The 20,388-nt window shown below is 38.9% G+C and overlaps 1 protein-coding gene across 19 annotated transcripts in view; it reads right to left on the bottom strand.

Annotated features, from left to right (window-relative positions):
- ARPP21 (cAMP regulated phosphoprotein 21) overlaps positions 1-20,388 on the bottom strand; it is a 182,326-nt gene that overhangs the window by 87,573 nt on the left and 74,365 nt on the right. For 13 of the 19 annotated variants that reach the window (XM_060022135.1, XM_060022138.1, XM_060022132.1 and 10 more), the window contains 3 exons: positions 20,055-20,195; positions 7,455-7,563; positions 5,483-5,584 (listed from right to left, as the gene is read on the bottom strand). In XM_060022135.1, the coding sequence (XP_059878118.1) occupies positions 5,483-5,584; positions 7,455-7,563; positions 20,055-20,195 (352 nt within the window). The remainder of the gene's footprint in view (positions 1-5,482; positions 5,585-7,454; positions 7,564-20,054; positions 20,196-20,388) is intronic. The other 6 variants (XM_060022144.1, XM_060022145.1, XM_060022146.1 and 3 more) reach the window with 1 other exon arrangement.

The following is a 20,388-nucleotide window of genomic DNA, read 5'->3' as shown; positions in this document are numbered from 1 at the left end:
CAAACTGAAGAGACGCTATCAAACAATCTTGGCGGGGAGTTGGCAGGGGCAGCGGGGTGCTCAGAAAACAAGTGAGAACGAAATGAAGTTAATTGGGAAAGAATATCAAGCTCCATCTAATATATCTTAGTTTTTCACACAAAAAACCCAGTGACTTTCTTCTTAGCTTGCATTCTCTAGCACACATTTCTCTGCTATCTTGGGTTTAATATACAACTTAGGGAAGATAAAATTCCATTATCATATGTGCTTGGGAAAGGTAGATCAAATTAAGTTTTAACAAACAGAGAAAGAGAAGTCTAAACAAAATATGGTGCAACAGTCCTAAAATACGACTGTGTTTAGGAACTAATATAAAACCATGTCCAAAGTACTAAGTTTGTAAATGTAAATTTACAAATGTAAAATTATACGTGTGGATTTTCTAAATGATGAATAAGTCACCTGGCTAAAGGGATAAATAGAGACTTAACAGGTCGATTTTAAGATAAAATAAAACTAAAGAAATAATAATGACTTTTCAATATTGAATTTTTGAATTAAAAATGCTGCTAATGTAACCACCGCTCAGAGATGCCAGCAGGATATTGGTTTCTTTCTACATTTTACTGGAGAAATCATTTCCTTCCACTAAGCCAAAGGGCTAGATTGGGCATAAATGTTTTTCTCAGTGGTCTGAGCATTTTAATGGGGGCATCTCTAGAACGATTTCTGTTTTAACCTCTGTGCATTTAACATGCATCCCGAAGATCAAGTGTGCAAAAATTTTATTAAACAAAAGGCAAAAACAGCCAACTAAGAAAAAAGCTTTTCAGAAAAATATCTTTTTTAAAAAATTTGACATTTAATTTTATAAAAGGAAACAAATACAGATGATGTGCCCTTGACATTATTCCTATGAGGATCTCTTTAAAGTAAGCTAAATATCCCATTGTCTTTATTTCCTTTAGTTTGGTTTCCCTACCGGTTTGAGTCAACTTTGAGCCAAGTCCTGGTATGTGACAAAAGTGAGATTGTGTCAGATATCCACGATGAATTTAATACTTTGTTATTTCTCATCTGTTGAGGTTGAAGAGAGGTCAATTACATTTAGGATGTTCTGGCTGGTACTGAATAACTGAGACGCAATTACTTCTTTGAAGGAGTTGATCAAAGACATGCTGACCTCTTCAGACTCATTAATCTAATAGCATCTGGGGGAAAGTGAAGCAGCCCAAAACTCTTTGAATTAAAAAATAAGTCACTTGCAAGTCAAAGATGATGTTCCCCATAACCAATCTCCAGAGCATCTGCCTGATTATTGTGGAAAGGTCCTAAAAAATCATCTCATCATCCATCTACCACATTTTCATAAATAAGACAAGAGACAGTTATGGGCTACGATTCAGTAACTGATGAAAATGTGTGTGTGTGTGTGTGTGTGTGTGTGTGTGTGTGTGTGTATAAAGTAGCATTAATAACTTACAAATTTTAATAGCAGAGAAAGATAAAATTGTCACCGTAATTAAGCCCAGGATTCAGAGCTGGCAGGTATATGCATTCTCAGATGTAAACAAAGGTCTTTTTTTTTTTAAAGGAGGAAAACGTTTTTGCCGATGGCTTACAGAATTCTCTTCCACGTGCCACCCCCAAGCCAGGTGGTGCCTCACACCCTCATCATCAGCTCTCCCTGAAGAATCCCAGCACATGCAAAGGAGACCAAAGATGAGGTCCTCCCCGAATCTCTATTTATACATAAATACCCTTCAGAAATCACCCTACAGGCAAAACAGGTCTCTCTCAAATATATTGCTTTATCAACTTAACCTTCCTAAAAGGAACAACATTGCATAGGATTAATCATAAAACAAGTTGAAATTCTTGCCAAAGGAAACAAGAGCTATATTTCGAGTATTTCTGACAACAAAAGTACATTTATTTATTATTTGAGAACTAAATTGTTGTGTGCTCTAAATAACATTTTAGTTCCCAAATAATAGATAAATTGGTCTTATTTCAAGATACCAAAATTCTCAAACTATATTTGAAAAACTTTTTCTAGAAAACCCTGAAGTAATCTGCATATACTGATTGTGCACCTATGTACAAAAGCACACACACACACACACACACACACATCCTTAGAAACCAAGATACATTTGTAAAATATTCAAGAACGCTTCTAATTTTAAAACAAATCTGGATTTTGCTAAAGTGTAAATACCAGGAAGTATTTTTCTATAAATCTCTATTGTAACTTCAAGTAGAAAAAAAAATCCTACTTAAGTATATCGATATTTGAACCTGTTTGAACTACTCCACACTTAATAATTGGCAAAGGAAGCTGGTTATATAACCTCTGTTTTTAAATTATGAAGATGCTAAATTAAAGATCAGCTAAAAAAAAGATTAGATGCCTGTAACTTAATTTCCTTATGCTGGATTCTTTGCATTTGTTTTACAATTGAGTTAAGATACTTTAATTATTATCTTGTGAACCTCGACAATTTGGGCAGCAGTAATGATCATTTGGGAATCTGGAATTGCATAGGTGAAGGTTCCCTAAAGGGTCCTGTCTTTATGTTACTATGTATATTCGAGAAAGTTCATATTGCTGTTATGTCCTTGAGTTTGTGTTATCCTGTTAGTACAGGGTGGCGCCCAGTGACCCCTGCCTTGTGTAGCACCTCCCACATGCACCAGGGCTGGTCTGCGTGCCAACAGAATACAGCAGAAGGGAAGGTAGGTCACTTCCAGGATCAGGTTATAAATGACTGTGGCTTCCAATTGGGATTCTTTCTTTCCCTCTCAGATCACTTGCTCTGGGGGAAGTTAGTTGCCATTCTGAGGATACCTGTCAAGTCTATGGAGAAGCCCACATCACTATGTGGGAAGTGAGATCTCCAGCTTACAGCCAGCAAAGAACTAAGGCCTGGAGATACTCGAGTGAATTTGGAAGCAGATAACCACTTCACTGAGCCTTCAGATGAGTACAGCCCCAGCTGACAGCTTGACTGTAACCTCATGAAAAGCCTTGAGTCAGAATCACTCAGCTAAGCCACTCCCAGATTCCTGACCCATGGAAACTGTGAGAGAAGCAGATTTTTGTTTGTTTGTTTTTTAAGCTGCTAAATTTGGGAATATTAATAGCTAAAACAGAGAATACCAGTGGTATGACTGCATTGTCTCTACAAGAGCTATCAGACTAGGGGGAAAGACATTTTGTTTTCCGTCTAGGAAAGTGGCTCTTAGTGGCTCATTTAAGCATCATGAAAACTTATAAGAATATGATAAACACTAGAGATCTTATCCTTAGAAAAATGCACATATGCTCATGAACATAATATTTTGCAGGTAATATCGGGGATTTTATTTGATCTCTGAAGCCCTTTATGAGTACACTCTGGGTACAGCATGCTGATTAAAAAACTACTGCCCTAGGAGATCAAGTGAAAAGCAGTGTCAGAAACAGGCAGTTTCCCATCTGAATCAGTAAAGCCAGAAGTGCTGGCCACCAGGTGTGACAGCCTATCAAAGGAGCTCATGCCTCCACTCCCATAGGGAGAAGCAGCCACAGCATTGTAGAGAAGGCTGCTGAATGATTTCATGGAATAAAAAGGCTATGACAATAGCTTTGCATTTAAGCTTTCTCACATTTAAGTCTGCTTTTACTTGTTAAAAAAAGTTAATACAGCATGTGGCCATAGAGGCTTTAAACAGGAACCCTTGCCTCCAATCTTTAGCCTGGAACACAGGTCGCTTACGAATAATCTCCTTAAGATGGATGTGAGGAAATGCAATGTGTAAAGGGAGTCACGCTGACCCCTTCTCCCTTTGACGACCTCCCTATGGACACGAGAATACACAAATGAAGTACAGCAGGGCAAGTGTCACCCCCATCACAGGCATGCATCAGTGACGTTACTTACTGTCACCTGGCTCTTGAGTGTCTGGCAATGTGGCACAGCTTTGGCAAGAAAAAAAAAGAATAATGTTGTTTGTATATTATGTGGGTGATAAGTATTTGTTTATCAATGTAACAACTCATTCATAAACTATATGACTTGCCAGAACCAGACTAAGAGGGAAAAGGTGTGTGTGTGTGTGTGTGTGTGTGTGTGTGTGTGTGTGTGTAAGAGAGAGAGAGAAAGAGAGAGAGAAATAGAAAATAAACTAGCCTTCAGAAATATTTCTCTTCTTGAAGGTCATCAGACAGGAACATTCTACCTCCAGTCCACAGTTGGCATCATTATAGTATCATGACTAGAAAAGATCCTCTCATTACTGCATTCTTATATCCAGCAAACATAAGGAAAGGTCTACCATGTGTCTTGCTGTCCTATGCACCCTCAATAATTCTGACCATAATAAAAGAATTTTCTAGAATCTTCTAGAATTGTACCTGGACATCAGCCAACTATGGCTACCTCCATCTCCTTCTCTCACACTCCTCTAATTCCCAAGCTCTGGGCCAGATTATTCAACTGAAAATTGTGTTTTAAGAAAGGCAGAGAGGATCTAGAGATCAGGGAGACTGGCTTGGGCTTAACACCTCTAGGGAGAACAGTCCCTCTCCATGCTAGGCTGGCTTTGTAAGACATCCAGGAGCAAATCACACAGGAGGTCAGACGCTCCACCTGACTTAGTAACGCCAGAGGTGTTGGCAGCAGAGAGTCTACACAAAGGTGCTCACGGCTGTACCTCTGCAGAGAGAAGAGGCCACAGCATTTTAGGAGGGTGCCAGATGAGTTCATGGAAGGGAAAACCTATGACAATAGCTTGTCCTTTTCATTTCATTGCATTTAAATCCAGTTTTTTTAAACCTTTTAATTTGTATTTAATTTAATTGCATTTAATTTTGGCCACACTGAGGAAAAAGATAAAAAAAAAACCAACCACATCTTCTTTGGGATTTGAACAATAAAAATTGTTTTCTGACTATATCCTTGAAAATTGTTCACAGAACTATTCGATCTGAAAATGGAGTGGGGGGGGATGAATATCACTATTTAACTTTGATATAATAAAATGTCCATACTTGCTAAGATGGCAGAAAATTCTGTGTGTGTGTGTGTGTGTGTGTGTGTGTGTGTGTGTGTGTGTAAGATCAACGACTCTTCTTTCTTTTCCTGTAATTCTTTCCTGTGTACAATGTTGGTCTTAAAAAGACAACCGTGTGGTATCTGCTGGCTAATGTGAACGTGAAGGGATTTCTGCAAATCTGGCAACCTCTCTCTGTACTTACGGTCTATTTCATTGACCAAAATGGTATCTCTATTTCCCCACAGGTCATACCCTAGAGAACACATGCAAACCCTCGGCCCCTCCTCCATCACTTCCCTGAAGCAGGTCCTCTTCCAGAAACACCTCTAGTTTGCTGCCCTTTGGTTTGTTCCCTGCCTCCAGCTTCCCTCGTCCCTGCCAGCTCCCTGTCTGGGGAATGAGGCTGCCTTGCTGCTGACGGAAGGACCGCACTCAAGAGGCAATGAAAACAACTACTCACATCGTGTGCAAATATTCTCTCCCTCACTCTCTGATATTCCTCTTCTCTCTCTTCAATTGATTTACTTCGTCTGTCATCTCTAAATGGATGCATTCTGTTTTGCTGAACAGAAAAAAGAAATCAGGAGGGTTATCCAAGTTGAGCTGTTGGAAATCTTCAGTTAAGAAAAACTGTCAGCTGAGAATAATAAATGTTCACTTAAGCAAATGGGGCGTGAAAAGCCTTACTCCCTCTGGTCCCTAAGGAAGCCGTGGTGGGGTACGTGTGTGGTGTGTGTGCCATGCAACGGCAGGGGATGCTTGTTACTCCTGCTTGCTCCCTTGCCGGATGCAAGTAGCATGGGAGTTTCTGGAGTGTAAGCTCCTGAATGTGCCTCAGGTATTCAGTCAGTTGGCTACGTGATGGGTCATGAGTCATGGGCTCTGTCTCCTTAGCAAACCTGTGTGATTTTGACTCCCCAAAAGGAGGCAGAATGGTGGTGACAAAAGAGGAAGTGGCTAGTTCAAGATGGCTAAGAGAAGAAATGGCTTTGAAAACGTGGGGACCGGAGAAACAGAGCAAGGCGGTAAAGAAGGGAACAGGCAGAATGGAAGACGGGGATGCTACTTCTCTGCATCCTAACTTGTATTTTTATTCTCTCAATGACTTATTCTGTGAATTGCGTCTGGGATAAAAAGAGGAACTAAATTCAAAAAGCTTGTCTGCTGATTAAGGTCGATGTCAAGAAATCTAACAATTCAAAGAACCCAGCATGAGGACTGCTGTTCTTCCCGCTGAGCCACTTCCTGTGTCTCTACCGCCCTCCCATCTTATTCCTGCCGTTCCTCCCCAAACGCCCTGCACTAACCACGTCCATCCATCCATCCAACAAACACCCACTAAGTACAGGACACGGGCACATGTTCCAGAGTCAACTCGAGCCATGGTGTGGTTTGACGGTGGTGGCAGGAAACGAGATACAAATGACGAACGGGTTTTTTTTTTTTAAAAAAAGTACGTCAGAGATGCACACACAGGCTCACGGTGACTCACTGTGGGTAATTAAAATAATAACTTGAGTGAGACGCAGATTGTCTTACCTTTCAGCATTCTAAAGCAAAGTCATTGCCAAAAAAAAAAATCTATTTGATTGTCAGAGACATAAAGGGTAACTGTAATGACATTTACATGACCTTCTACTGTTCCTCTTATCATTAAAATTTTGTTTTCTTTTGCCATTTACTTAGTTTTCTTCTTAATCACCCTGGAACCCACCCCCTCCATCCATAGACAAGTCTCTCTAGCCTTGTTGAGGTCCCATGAGTAAGGCTACTCTAGAACAATGTAATGTTTTGTCACAAGCAAAAAACACGTAAGGAGGAAGTTCTGCTCCAGTTCGTGCAAAACAAGCAGACAACTGACATGGACGATAAAACACGGGAAGGGGAAGGGGTGGGGGACTAAAACCTGAACTCAATTCTTTGTTGTGAAGACTTATTTTAGGAGAGTTTGCAAAATCCACCTGGCCTCACCATAACAAGGTTTGTTGTTAACAGCTACATCAGTTGATCAGCGGTCCGTATTGACAATCCAGCTCAATGTGTGCACAACGGAAGGATAAAGCTGTAGGGAGGGGAACGACTGCCAGAGTTACACAGACACCTGGAAATGCAACTGACAAAGCTCTTCCCATCAGCTCGGAGCCTGCGGCATCCCAACCCCCCAAGACATGCAGCAGAGCCGGCGTCAAGCACCACCCATGCAGCCCAACACAGAGCCATCGCTGAAGCAACCAGGATGTGGTGTTTCGCTACCCACTGAATGCCAAAGAGGGAGGCGGGGGGGTGGGGGGCAGGAGGCTGGGGTGGGGGACAGTCGTCTCAGAGGCAGGGGAGATTTGGGAGGGGGAGCGGGGACAACAGAATGACAAGAACATCAGGCAGCCCACCTTCAAAAACAACAACGTCAGCCACTCTCAAACTTGAGAACCAACCTGAGTGTCTTCTTTATCAATACTAGAGTTATCTCGCTTCAAGATAAACCGCTTCTGGGATTCTTCACCTTTTTCATCTTTTAAATGTTCACAAAACCTTTGCTCTGGTCTGCCAGCAAAGTAAAACATATCAATAAAAAAAGTTTTTCCCCCTGTTTAAAGTTATTTCTTAGTGTTCCCTCCCACCCCGTACAGTGGCATTCAACTTTAAAAAAAAGTGTACACGTGGTTTTGATACTAGAATTGCTGGCAATATACAGGTAGGTAATAATACGTCACTTCACAGGTGTTGTTTGAATACCTTTGGTTGTTTGGAATTCGGAGTCTTGTTTGCTGCATGCTGTTCACCATGGCTGAAGTTAAAAAAAATTTTAAAGGCCTGAAAATATATAGTGTATAGATGTTTTCTATAGTTATTTTGACCTCCATCACTCCTGAATTCAATCAAGTCCCTGCCCATATTCTCAAGCAACTATACATGCTTAGAATTTGGGATTACCACATTAATTCACAAATGTCTGGGAACTAGAAGAACACTTTCTTTTATATCTTCCTATTATATCTTCCCTTTCAAGAGCCTTCTGAATCTGTAGTGAGAGAGAACCATCTACGAATTATTTCCATCTTTCTTTAATGACAAATGCTCTGGAATCTGGCTCCAGTAGACTCTGACATCCTTGACCATGTCTTATAAATCAGTTCAGTAATAGGGGAAACTGGAGATATTTAGTTTAAACAACTTAATGTCTGATTAGCATGGGGAAAATGCTCCAAGCAGTTATACACTATTGATTAGTCAATTGATTTTTTTTAAGGTCCCCTTAATCATTTTGTATTATTACAGGAAAGGGCTCCACTTCCCTGTTAATTTCCCACAGGCATCACTGCACACCAAAGAACTCAATGAATGACTTGGGCTTGAGTTCATCCCAGAGGAAGTGCTAAAATGTTCATTCCCCAGTTTAGGAGCAGTTGTAATTTATGGCTGTCATTAAAGTGTCTCTCATGTCTGATGTATTACTCTGTAAGTCCCCTGGGTTCAGTAATGTATCCAGTCATTGGGAAGCCATGTCACAGCATCTATTGTTTAATATGACCAGCAATTAAGGTGACCAGTAATTAAGGGAATCTCATCATTAGCTCCAAAATAAGCAAACAGCACTTTGAAAACAAAGGAGCAGTTTAACTGTATAATTCAAATCTTGATGAGAAGCATTGTTTCCTTAAACGCACATACATAAAGTATAATAATAATTGGGGAGCAGACAAAACCAGAAAACTGAAATAATACCAGTTATAGCTTCTAGAATTGTATATAATTTCTGCAAAGTGATATCATTATCTTACTCAATCCTTGCAAAAAAACTTTGATGTAGGAAAAGCAAATATTTTTTGCCTCTTTTACAGATAAAGAAACCATCCCTCGCTAAATCTTTTGACTCCAGTTTATAGATTCACCCACTAAGCCACAGGCATCAAACAGCCTATTCACATCCTTGCAGAGAAGTGATTCAGTCTCTCTCTGCTTCTGTTGTACTCAGTGGGCGGGAGGGCCTCACACCTCAGGATAAAGAACAAAAAATCTGCATCATATCATCTTCAATATCAATGTAAACGTTTTCCACCAAAATTAAGATGTAATAAAATATAGCAATTTGGAAGTGCGAATGTGACATTTTAACATCAGAACAGAGTAAATTTGCACTTTATAATGAAGAGGTCATTCACAGTAGAGAAATTAAATATATTTTGGTGGAGCACAGTCACAGGTCACTTCAATTACTTATTACGCTATGAAGTCCGACAATACTAGTGTGAATAGCTACAGGTCGCTGTAAACGAGAAAAATTCTCCAGGAGCTTTTCTTTTTTCTTTCTTTCTTTTTTTAGGAGCTTTTTTAAAGCTTCCCAACATTTTCAACCACTTAGGTGTTGTTATATTGTTTTCTTTCCTTTCTTCTTAATTGACGTATAGTAAATGTACAATATTATATGAGTTACAGGTGTACAATACAGTGATATCCAAATTTTTTTTAAAAAAGCTTTTTTAAAGCTTCCCAACATTTTCAAACACTTAGATGTTGTTGTATTGTTTCTTATGTAGCATGTAAAATTAGGATATTAACTTAAGTACAAACGCTGATAGTATCAATACTAATTAAGCCTCTTCTAATAGCCCCAAGCTCTGTAAACCGGATAAACTCTAGTCAATGAAATGATTTGCTGACTGCTAAATATACAGATATATTTCTTTTATTTGTTGCTAATCATCTATAAACGTTCATTTAGAAATGAAATGGTCTAAGAATGTGAACTTTTGGATTCATGAGCATAAGGTGAATTTGCTTCAGACTAAATTCTTCTTGAGGCAGAAAATCATTTAGAGTGAGATTTCAGCGTAGTAACCAGAGATAGAATGCAAGTTCCATGTGGGTAGGGACCTTGCTTTTTAAAAACTGAATCCTTAGTGCCTAGACCCGTGCCTGGCATACGGGAGGCATTTGGTTGGATGAATAAATGACTCAATGTATGAATGAATGAAAATTTAGCACAGCTATATACAAATCACAGTAATTCAGGGACAGATCAAAGAATCACTGAGTAAGATATACAGTCACAAATGTTTATAAAACAGAACAGGAGAGAGTTTGGTTAGTAGGAGCATAAATTCAAATTTAGAGGGACTTCCCTGGTGGTCCAGTGGTAAAGAATCCGCCTTACGATGCAGGGGACGCGGGTTTGATCCCTGGTCTGGGAACTAAGATCCAACATGCCGTGGGGCAACTAAACCCACGCACCACAACTACTGAGCTCCCGCGGCTCAACTAGAGCCCACGTGCTGCAAACTACAGAGCCCGCATGCTCTGGAACCCGCGTGCCACAACTACAGAGTCCACGTACCCTGGAGCCTGCCCGCCACAACTAGAGAGAGAAAACCCGCCTGCCACAACTAGGGAGAGGCCCTCATGCCGCAATGAAAGATCCCGCATGCCTCAATGCAGATCCCGCGTGCCACAACTAAGACCCGATGCAGCCAAAAATAAATAAATTATAAATCTTAAAAAAAAAATTTAGACCACTAGGAACATCTTTAAAAATCAGATTTATATTTGGCTTCAAGTCAATTGTGTTATTAAAGAAAAGCTTTTCACATTTGAGGATATCTTGGGAAAAGAGGTGGACATGGGAATTTTAGCTTTTCTAGTTTGGGAACTTCTCAGTTAAAATGTCATTATAGTTACGAGAGAGCTATTCAACCATTATTTTTGAAATGTCATCTGCGTTTCTTCATAGTGCTGATTTTCTTTTTTTCATAGCAGGAAAAATACATCCATCACATAAGCAAGAGTAGTCAAAGGAACTTGTTTGAATCAATAATGGAAATATTATTTAGAACAACAATATTTGTTACTCTGATATAAATTATGCAAACTGCATCTTGCACGACTGCTTTTCAAGTATTTTGTTTAAATTTGTTTTCAAACATTAGAAACTAAAAGTCCAAATTACTAATTCCTTCTTGATTTTCCAAAAATATTTTGAAAGGTTAGAAAGTAACCATTTGAAGTTTGCATAAAAGGAATAAAATAAACCTAATAAGATTTTTCCAGGTTGATTTTATAGAGAATTACCTAGAGGTAAGGAGTAATTTTAGGTTTAAACTCATGCAGGCTATAGTTTATTACTGAAGTATTATATGTGATTACACTAAAAATTACTGGTAATGCACCATTATATTAGCGCTTTTAAAAATCCTTTTTTACCACTAATTTAACATTATAGCAATATTATTTCTTAGCCATAAAATGAATGGAACTAAAGTAATATATCATGGACCTTTATTTAAAATGGTAATGAATTATTTTTAATGTATCAAGATGTAACTCTAAGAAAAACTCCTCAAGGCTTCAAAAGGTCAAGGTATTTATTAAATTAATGATAACTAGAGTTTACTATGTATCTCATGGCCATGCATTATACATGCCTACATTTTTTTTTCCTGGAACATTTCAGTCCATGAGTTATTATTTTTAGCTGTCTCTTTATCATTATCAAAAAGCAGAGAAAACAAATTTAAGGTTTCTTCTTTTTTTTCAAAATTTATTTATTTTATTTATTTATTTTTGGCTGTGTTGGGTCCTCATTGCTGTGTGCGGGCTTTCTCTAGTTGTGGCAAGCGGAGGCTACTCTTCCTTGTGGTGCATGGGTTCCTCATTGTGGTGGCTTCTCTTGTTGCAGAGCACAGGCTCTAGGCGTGCGGGCTTCAGTAGTTGTGGCACGTGGGCTCAGTGGTTGTGGCTCATGGGCTCTAGAGCACAGGCTCAGTAGTTGTGGTGCACGGGCTCAGTAGTTGTGGCTCACAGGCTCTAGAGTGCAGGCTCAGTAGTTGTGGTGCACGGGCTTAGTTGCTCCGTGGAGTGTGGGATCTTCCCGGACCAGGGATCGAACCTGTGTTCCCTGCATTGGCAGGCGGGTTATTAACCACTGAGCCACCAGGGAAGTTCCTAATGTTTCTTCTTGATTAAAAAAAAAATAGTTTCCTCTTCTTAAGTTTTTTAAAAAAGTGTTTTCCCACAATTCATAGCAGGGTCTACTGTGACACTCATTGATCCTGTGTGGTGAGCAGTACTGGCATTTCCATTCTGTCTTGGCATCCCCAGTCAAACTTTTCCAAAGTTAGAACTAACTCTTCATTGTTCCTCATTAGACAGAGCTCATGAATTGACAGGCAGTATGGCTGAATGAAATACTGTGTAAGACCATCAAACTCTATCTTCTCGTCAATTGATTCCAATTTTAGTTAGATTTCTTTCACCTGAACCTTAAAAAAGGCTGAGGATGCTTTATTATTTTTTAAAAATCTTTTTGATCTACAAGTATTTTCAGTGGTTTACTCTCACTGCCATTTGGTTTCCATTTCTTGAAACCAAATGTATTACTTCTCATCCAAATAGTTCAGTTTAATCCCTCCCCTCACATACGCACAAATGAAGAATTCAATTCTGCTAAATGCGGAGGAGCACAAAGGGACATCTTTGAATTTCATACTGAATAATGGAAAGATGGTCATCAATATGCATGAAAGGTTGCTGTGCACAGCAGGGTGAAATATTTTGACGTCAAAGACATTCATCAAAAATATTTTAATAGTCAAACATATTACAGAAGTCTGAGTGGCCCAGTTCCCTTAACACGTGGAAATATTCAATTACGATACTGACAACTGATATCTCTTATTTAAAAAAGAAAGTCCTATGTTCTTTACATATTTCATGATTTCCACTTCCACCTTGTCATTTTATACCATTTTATTCTCTTTTAAATGAGACTACGCCTTAAAAATTCAGCATTCTAGCATTTAAGTTTGGAAACCAAACATCTTCAACCAACAGACTACAACTTCTCTTTCTACTCTATGCCCCAATTCCACCTTTCCTGAAGTCATGGTGACACACTCACGGCCTCTCCACTAGCAGAAATCTTTTTTTTTTGGTCATTTGTATATGTTCTCTGTTGAAATTTCAGTTCATTCTATTGACCATTTTTATTTTTTGAATTTTATTTATTTTTTATACAGCAGGTTCTTATTAGTTATCTATTTCATACATATTAGTGTGTATATGTCAATCCCAATCTCCCAATTCATCCCACCACCACCACCTTCCCCCACCACTTTCCCCCCTTGGTGTCCATACATTTGTTCTCTAGAAATCTTAAGATTAATAAGACACAGGAAATACACCAAGAAGATTCATTGTACACAACCAGGCTCTGGCCTTCAAGTATGCCCTACAACTTCCCCCAGGGAGAGTGCTAATGTGACTGCTCCTACTAAAGGTGGATCTGGAAGCAACAAAGGGAGTCTGCAGAAACTGGGCCTAATTCTGCTCCCTACAGGAGGCCAAGGTGCTAATGGAAGGAACCAAATCACTGTAATCTGGCTCCCTCCAAACTACTCTACATACAGGAAAAGACTATATGTAGTATTTATATGTATAGTGAACCTCCCTCTAAACTCTCCCGAACTGTATAATACAGATAATGTCTTTACACATCTATACACACAGGCTTGCACTCACACAACCATGTAAACCTCAGTCTTAGCTGAGTGGCAGTAGCCGTGGATTTCAGTCTTGATCTTCTGTGAAATGACCAGGTAAGATCAAGACACGAACCTCGGTTTTCTCTTCTGTAAAACAGTCTAGCTTTATCTACCTAGAATGTTGTGAGCTAGACAGATAGATAGATAGATATACAGATATTTGGAAAGTATTATTACTGCATGGGAAAGCTCTTTTTAAAAAAAGTTATGTTAAGGATATTAACATTATAGGAGGTACGTGCATGTTTCATTTCCAAAATTAAACAGTAACTTATATGTTCAACACTCCAAGACCCATAAATAATTTCAAGTTGTGAAAGGAACACAGCACACTTATTTTCTCTCCTCACAATGTATGTCTGTCTATCTACAGACACATGTTCTCTGAGGTATTTGAGAATAATAATATGAGAAAATATATTTTGAGAGACATGATGCAGAGTTTGACCAATGTTAATAAATAAATGTCTTAACTTTGAGCTGGACTACTGTTTAAAGAACTAGGTTGTCTGTTCAGTAAATAAAATCCCACGGTTTTCCTGAGAGTAATGTGATTCTTAGTTAGGTTTCTGACCTTTGGCTTAAGGTCAGATGATTTTTCAATGCTATTCCTATAAAAAGCGCAGAGTAAATTTGTCCTGTTTAGAAATGACAGGATGCCAACCAACCGCTCACAGATTTCCAAGAGGCACTTGAAGGGATGCTTAGTCCTCTTCAGAGGACTAGTAAGCAAGCACCATACCAGGACGCTGCTCAGTTTATTCCTGGTGCCACTCACATTCCGAGACAAAGGAAAAGAAATACAACAGATGTGGGAGGAAAAGTATGGGTTTTTTTGGTTTGTTCTGGTATAAATGCACTCCATCACCTGCAGGGAGTGAGTGCTTAAGGGTCAAGAACTGATGACTCCCATCTTCAACCTGAGTCCCTTCAGGAAACTAAGCAGAACAGACGTCCGCTGACCCTGCTGTGCTGCTGGCCACTCCTCTCTGGTCTGCCCCCTGAGAAGGGGGCAGTCCCCCAGTCCTTTTCATAGGGCAGTCATCATCCATCACCTCAGGGATTCTTAGCAAAGTCAACTGGGCTCAACTGCTTCACTTAGAGAGAGGCTTTGCTTAGCACCAGAACAAGTTTCATGGTTCTTGTGATTTACCTAATAGCCAGCTCAGTGCATCACCCTTTCTGCAACAAACAAGCAAACTACCACAGTCACTATAACGCCGCTCATCACTCCAGGCCAATACCCACGTCCACACCTCTCAGGAATCGGGACCTTGTGCTCTTGAGCACTGGACTCTTAAGGTGTCACCTCCAACCTCTGCCTTTGAGCCACTATTCTTGTTTCATGGTTGCAGGGGCCTGTATCCTCTTTCCGCAGTAGATCTGCCATTTCCTTTCCTTGCTTTGCACTCTTAAGAGTAGGGGATTGGAGGCAATGACAGTGGGTGGATGTGAAAGACAAAAGAAAAAAATATTCAAGAGATGACAACATTTTAACATGAAAATTATCTGGAGCTAGTTAAATGGTTACTCTGACATATGCAAAGACATTCAGATACACGTGGGATTTTCTCTGCCTATGACTGATCTTGGCCCTTTGGAAAATACTAGTCAAAGTAGATGGTTTCTCGTCTCCATATGATACACCTTGAGCATACATCTTTTCTCTAAGAAGGAGAAAATGCGAGGGGGGGCGGGTAAAAATTATCTAATAAGAGAACAATGAGCTGCTTTGGGCTAAACACGTAGAAAAATAAGCAAAAGAGAAAAAGTGAAAATCAGAGAGAGAAACAAAGAGAAGAATAAAGCTTCTCATAAAGAAAATAGACCCATATATTTGTAACATTTAAATATTTTTTAAAAAGCACTGTTCATCTTTTAGCCTCAATCCTCAATACTTATCAAAAAAGTAACATGATAGAGAGTAAATACATTCTAAATATCATTTGCACTACCAAATTGCACAGACCCTAGTACCTCTGCCCCAGATTTCCAAGGGGCTCATTTGGTGTCACCACCTAATCTGACAGTTAACAAAGAATGTCAACAGAAAAAATTTAAAAGTGCTAGAGAGTGAAACATATTTCTAGCAATAAACGGGGGAAAGAGAGCCCAACAAAAGCTGAAAAAAACAAAACAAAACAAAAACACGTAGTGAGCCTCAGCTCAAAAACTCTGTTATTTCAACAAAAAGCAGTCAATTCTAATGAGAGGCATCCCCAACCATTCAGATCCAATTCGTGGAACAACAGATGTGCTGGATGGCTGTAGGCGACATACACTCAGCTGTTCTCACCCTGGCTAGCCCTGAGAATCAACAAGGATGCAGTGGTGCCAGGCTAAGGTGACTTTCCTTTGCTAAAGTCTCTAAAGTGCATCAGTTCACTCAGAAGAAGGCACCTTTTTGGAACGTATCCCAAATGAACATGATTCTTATTTTCTACTCTCTCAGGACTACTACATCCTTAACCCCATGCTCCTGTGGCTTTGACATGAAAACATGCATTTGGACAATTGAATTGCTTGGAGCAGTCATTTTGTATTAACACAATGGATACGTTTATCTCCTGTACCGACATTATCCATAAGCGTAGCCTTTTCATTCTTGAAAACACAGATCGAAATGGAGTACAGGAAGTTTCCACTGGATGGCTATCACCCCCTACCAAATACGGCATCTTTTTCTCCCCAAATATCACATCTTGTAGCAGTGATAAATACAGAAAATCTGGCAAGAACTATCATTTTGTAGGAAGTCTCTGTTATTTATTGATACCACTGAGTTAATCTTCAAAGAGATCTTCTCCCTCAATCATTGTTTCTTATCAGACAACAAAAGACTTAAGAGTTGAAAATTCCAACCAATCCAGGAGATCTTGCCCAAGATGTTTTGGACGTTTTTGCTTTAAAGAGAGTTAGATTATTTAAGAAAATTGTTCTCAGCATTAGACACACTGGTTTAGATCCCAGCCACACTGAGCATTGCTTCTCTGTAAGTCCAAAATTGAACTTGAGTTTGTGCTTAATGTTCTTCTTCTGTAAAATGAACCTCTAATGACTTATGTTATATGTTTTTAATATTAAATGAAATAACATACATTAAATGAGAGGTAAAGTACCCAGTGCAATTGAACAAACATTAGGTAATGTTCGTATAAGAGATTATACCACTTAACTAACCGAGAAGTCTGAGATAAGTTTTTTCCATCATGAAAGGATGGATGTATTATATCTGAAGACATTAGAGAAAATACTAGAAGTGAGTGTGGTACACACACGTGTACGTATAATCCTCATAGTCTGCTGTCGTGACTTAAATATTTTGAACTTCAGGTGAAACTATTTTCTCTCCATGCAAAACTTAATATTTTCAAGTCACATTCTATAATTACTTGAACTGCTGACAATCTAGAAAAACAGGGATTCTGGAAATAAATCCCAGCCAGTATCTAGCTGATATGCATCCACGCCAGAGGAACACCTTATACGCCAGTTCAGTGTCATTGAAAAAGAAAAATTAGAAGTTAAATAAGAAAGTGTTTTCTCTCCCTCAGCCCTCTAGTTCATTTTTATATCTTCCATCCACGTTTTGCTGCATTTCTCCCAAGCTGCAGTACCATTTAAAATATGCATTTGTAACGTATTTGCTTCAGAATAGCATAAAACTGTACACACTGAAAAGGTATTTCTAAAACACAAAACCCACAAGGAACCATCTGAGGAATTTCCATCTCAGCCTCCCTCCTTTATAGAAATGGCAACATTTTCATCTAATAATATATCTAAATCAATACGGTCCCCACGACCATCACATGCCAATTGCGCTGATGGCACAACTCCTGAAATTTTCAGAGTCAAAGAAACGCCAAGACACCTAGAACTTGAAGAGATGTTCCCTTTCAAACTTCAACTCCATGAGAACATGGCAACAGACTTCAAACATCAAATGTATCATTTCCCACAGAACAATATTTATTTCTCCTTTCTGAAACTGCCCAAAGTGATTCAGGTCCTGGAAATGTGACTTGTTAAGGACATTTGTAAAAGGACATTTAATTCATCCTTTTCTCTTGTCCTAAAAGATATTAACCTCTCCCATCCCCATCTCAACCCCGGCAAGAGCCACTCAAATCGAGGACGGTCAGAAAGGCATCTGGAATAGGACAGTAGGCCTTGACAACTGTGGATGAAAGAGTATTAAGCTCAGCTCTTCAGAAAATACCTTGATTGTCCATGACATACGGTCATTTCTTTTTGTTTAGGACTCACAGAGTGAGGATCAAGAGCAGGAACCAGGCAAAATGTCTAGCAGCCTGGGCATTTTGTTGTAGCAGCAATACCTAAAGGTGTACCCTGCATAAACTCTCCTTCTGCTCTTCCTGGAGGCATGAACACATGGGGTCTATTGGAAACTGGCCATTAAAAAAAAAAAAGAAAAAGAAAATCTAGTGCTCTTTTGGAAGTGAAGAAGTCTGATATTATGATAACAGGATGCTCACTGGCAGAAAATAAAAGGTTTAAGGGACAAATTATGTCCTTTAGTGGTATACGGAAACTTGCAAGAATCATAAGGATTTCGAGAAGAGCTGACCAATAGAACTTTCTGAAGAAATGGGAATGTTCTATATATGCTGGAACAGGTGCACTTGAAATGTGGCTAGCCTGACTGAGGAACTGAATCTTAATGCTCAAATTTTATTTAAATTTAATTAACTTAATTTAAAATGTAAATAGTCATACATAAGTAGTGACTACTACATCGAACTGAGCAAGTTCAGAGTCATCACTCCGAGTTTACTGAGAGCCTTTATACACCAGTTTATTTTCTCAAAAACTGTTATACAAGGAAACAGGTCTCAAACATGTGTATTAATATTTATGACTATGCGATTGCAAAATCACAGTGAATTAAACATAAATGCACTATCTCTACTAGTTGAAACTGTACCAATCTACTTGACCTATGGGCTTTTTCCATGTCTGTTATGGCCTTACAGAGAAAGAGGTGAAATTAGAAGGAAAGAGTCACTTGCTTGCCTATTTTGCAATCAGTGTGTCCCTGCATTAGTATCAGAACGTCATAAGAAAAACCAGAATGGAGAGTGAAAAACAACAGCAACAACCAGGAGTATCTGATAGAGAGGGAAGATGTAAAGGATTAAAGGACAGTAATCTTTCATTCCTACTACTGTTCAGAATAGGAGGTCCATGTGCCAACAATCAGATAAAGTGGAAAGCTAATACATTTTAAGATGTATTTTGCCAGCACAGTAGAATGCAACCACAGGACCCAAGAATTCTGAAGCTCCAAGGGCCTTTAAACATTATCCATTTCAAACTCTCCTGCAGATAAATAAGCAATTTGAAGCCCAGAGAAGCGAAGTGTTCAGTGTTCCTGAGATAATAGCCAACCTCAGTCCCAGATCTCCTAGTCTGAGTTCTCTCCACTATGACTTTCATGCTCATTCTGCTGAACACAGACTGAGTCTTGAGCAGAGAAAGAGCCTCATCTCCATCCCAACAAGTCCCAACCTCCGGTGAGTAGAAAATAATGTTTTAACCATGCTGCTGTGCTTGATACAAAAGTTCCCTTCACCAACACGGCATTCCTAAAAACCATGCAGTTTACACAGTTTACCAAACACTGTGAAAAAAGAAATTATAATACACAGATGTCTTAAGAAAATGCTTTATATAGGGACGGTTTTTGAGTTTAATGTGTATTTTTGCTATGAAGGTGGTTTGTGCTGTACTTAAAGGAGACATGAGTTCAAGAGAGACGGTTCCAAATTACCAAAGCAAATGACTACTCATCTTATGCTTTTTGGTGACTCAGTGGCACCATGAAAAGTCATTAAGATAGAAGCAAACAATTACTGAAAGGAGCAAAACCAAACAAGCAACCTCCTTTTAGATCTAGAACTTAGATATTAGTCAGCTCAAAAACTCTCATTTTACAGGTGAAAAAACTGAGATGGCAGATTTTAAATGACTTGTTTCAAGTCACACAGCTAGTAAGTAAAAGAATTGAGTCTTAGAGGCAGGACTTTTGTCTCCAGGTTTGGAATTTTTTGTTATTCTAAAAACCACACTAAGATCGATGTCTATAAAACAGAAAAACAAAGAAAAGGACAATTATCCTACGTATGTCATTATTGTTTTAAAATGTCTGTTATTTTTCATTGGAGGTATATTTGACATAACACGTTCCATGTTTTGTATGTAATCACAGGGATTACTGATGGAAGGAAGAAAATTGCGTTTCAGGAGTTATGTAAAAGATCAGGCAATAAATACACAGTACGGCCTAAATTTTATCGACTTTCCTGGTCCTCAGACAATCTTCTACAGATAAATGCCACTACTGCTGATAAGAGCAAGAGATAAATAACACCGCACATTTTAAATGCCATGTACTTTGAATTTTATACTGTGCTCTTATAAATGAATCCACAAGAGAGAAAGCAAATGCTAAATAAATACAGTGGTGGGGCTTACATTCTTGTGTTGCTGGTTTTGTTGATGATGACAGATTTCCCTGTTTGATCCACGTTGTGATCCAACCCAAAGTAAGCTGCCACTCGATGGACAAGCATCCTCTGATAGGACGACATCTGAGGAAACTTTTTATAATGATTACTGGAAAGGAATACAAGAAACAGCAGCATCAGCAAATTCGTTTCTGGCCTGTAGTACCTTTTAGAGGCACACCAACAAAACCAGTTCTTTTTCATCCAAACCATTAAGCTTATTTCATTTCTGGCATCACGTGAGGTCCTCATTTCCAGACACATTTTCCACTGACAGATGTACTGATTAAGTTACAATAAGT

Source organism: Delphinus delphis, chromosome 10 (assembly GCF_949987515.2).
Source record: "Delphinus delphis chromosome 10, mDelDel1.2, whole genome shotgun sequence".
Lineage (NCBI taxonomy): Eukaryota > Metazoa > Chordata > Mammalia > Artiodactyla > Delphinidae > Delphinus > Delphinus delphis.
Note: the sequence above shows the minus strand (reverse complement) of the source record. Positions and strands in the feature narration are given on the sequence as shown.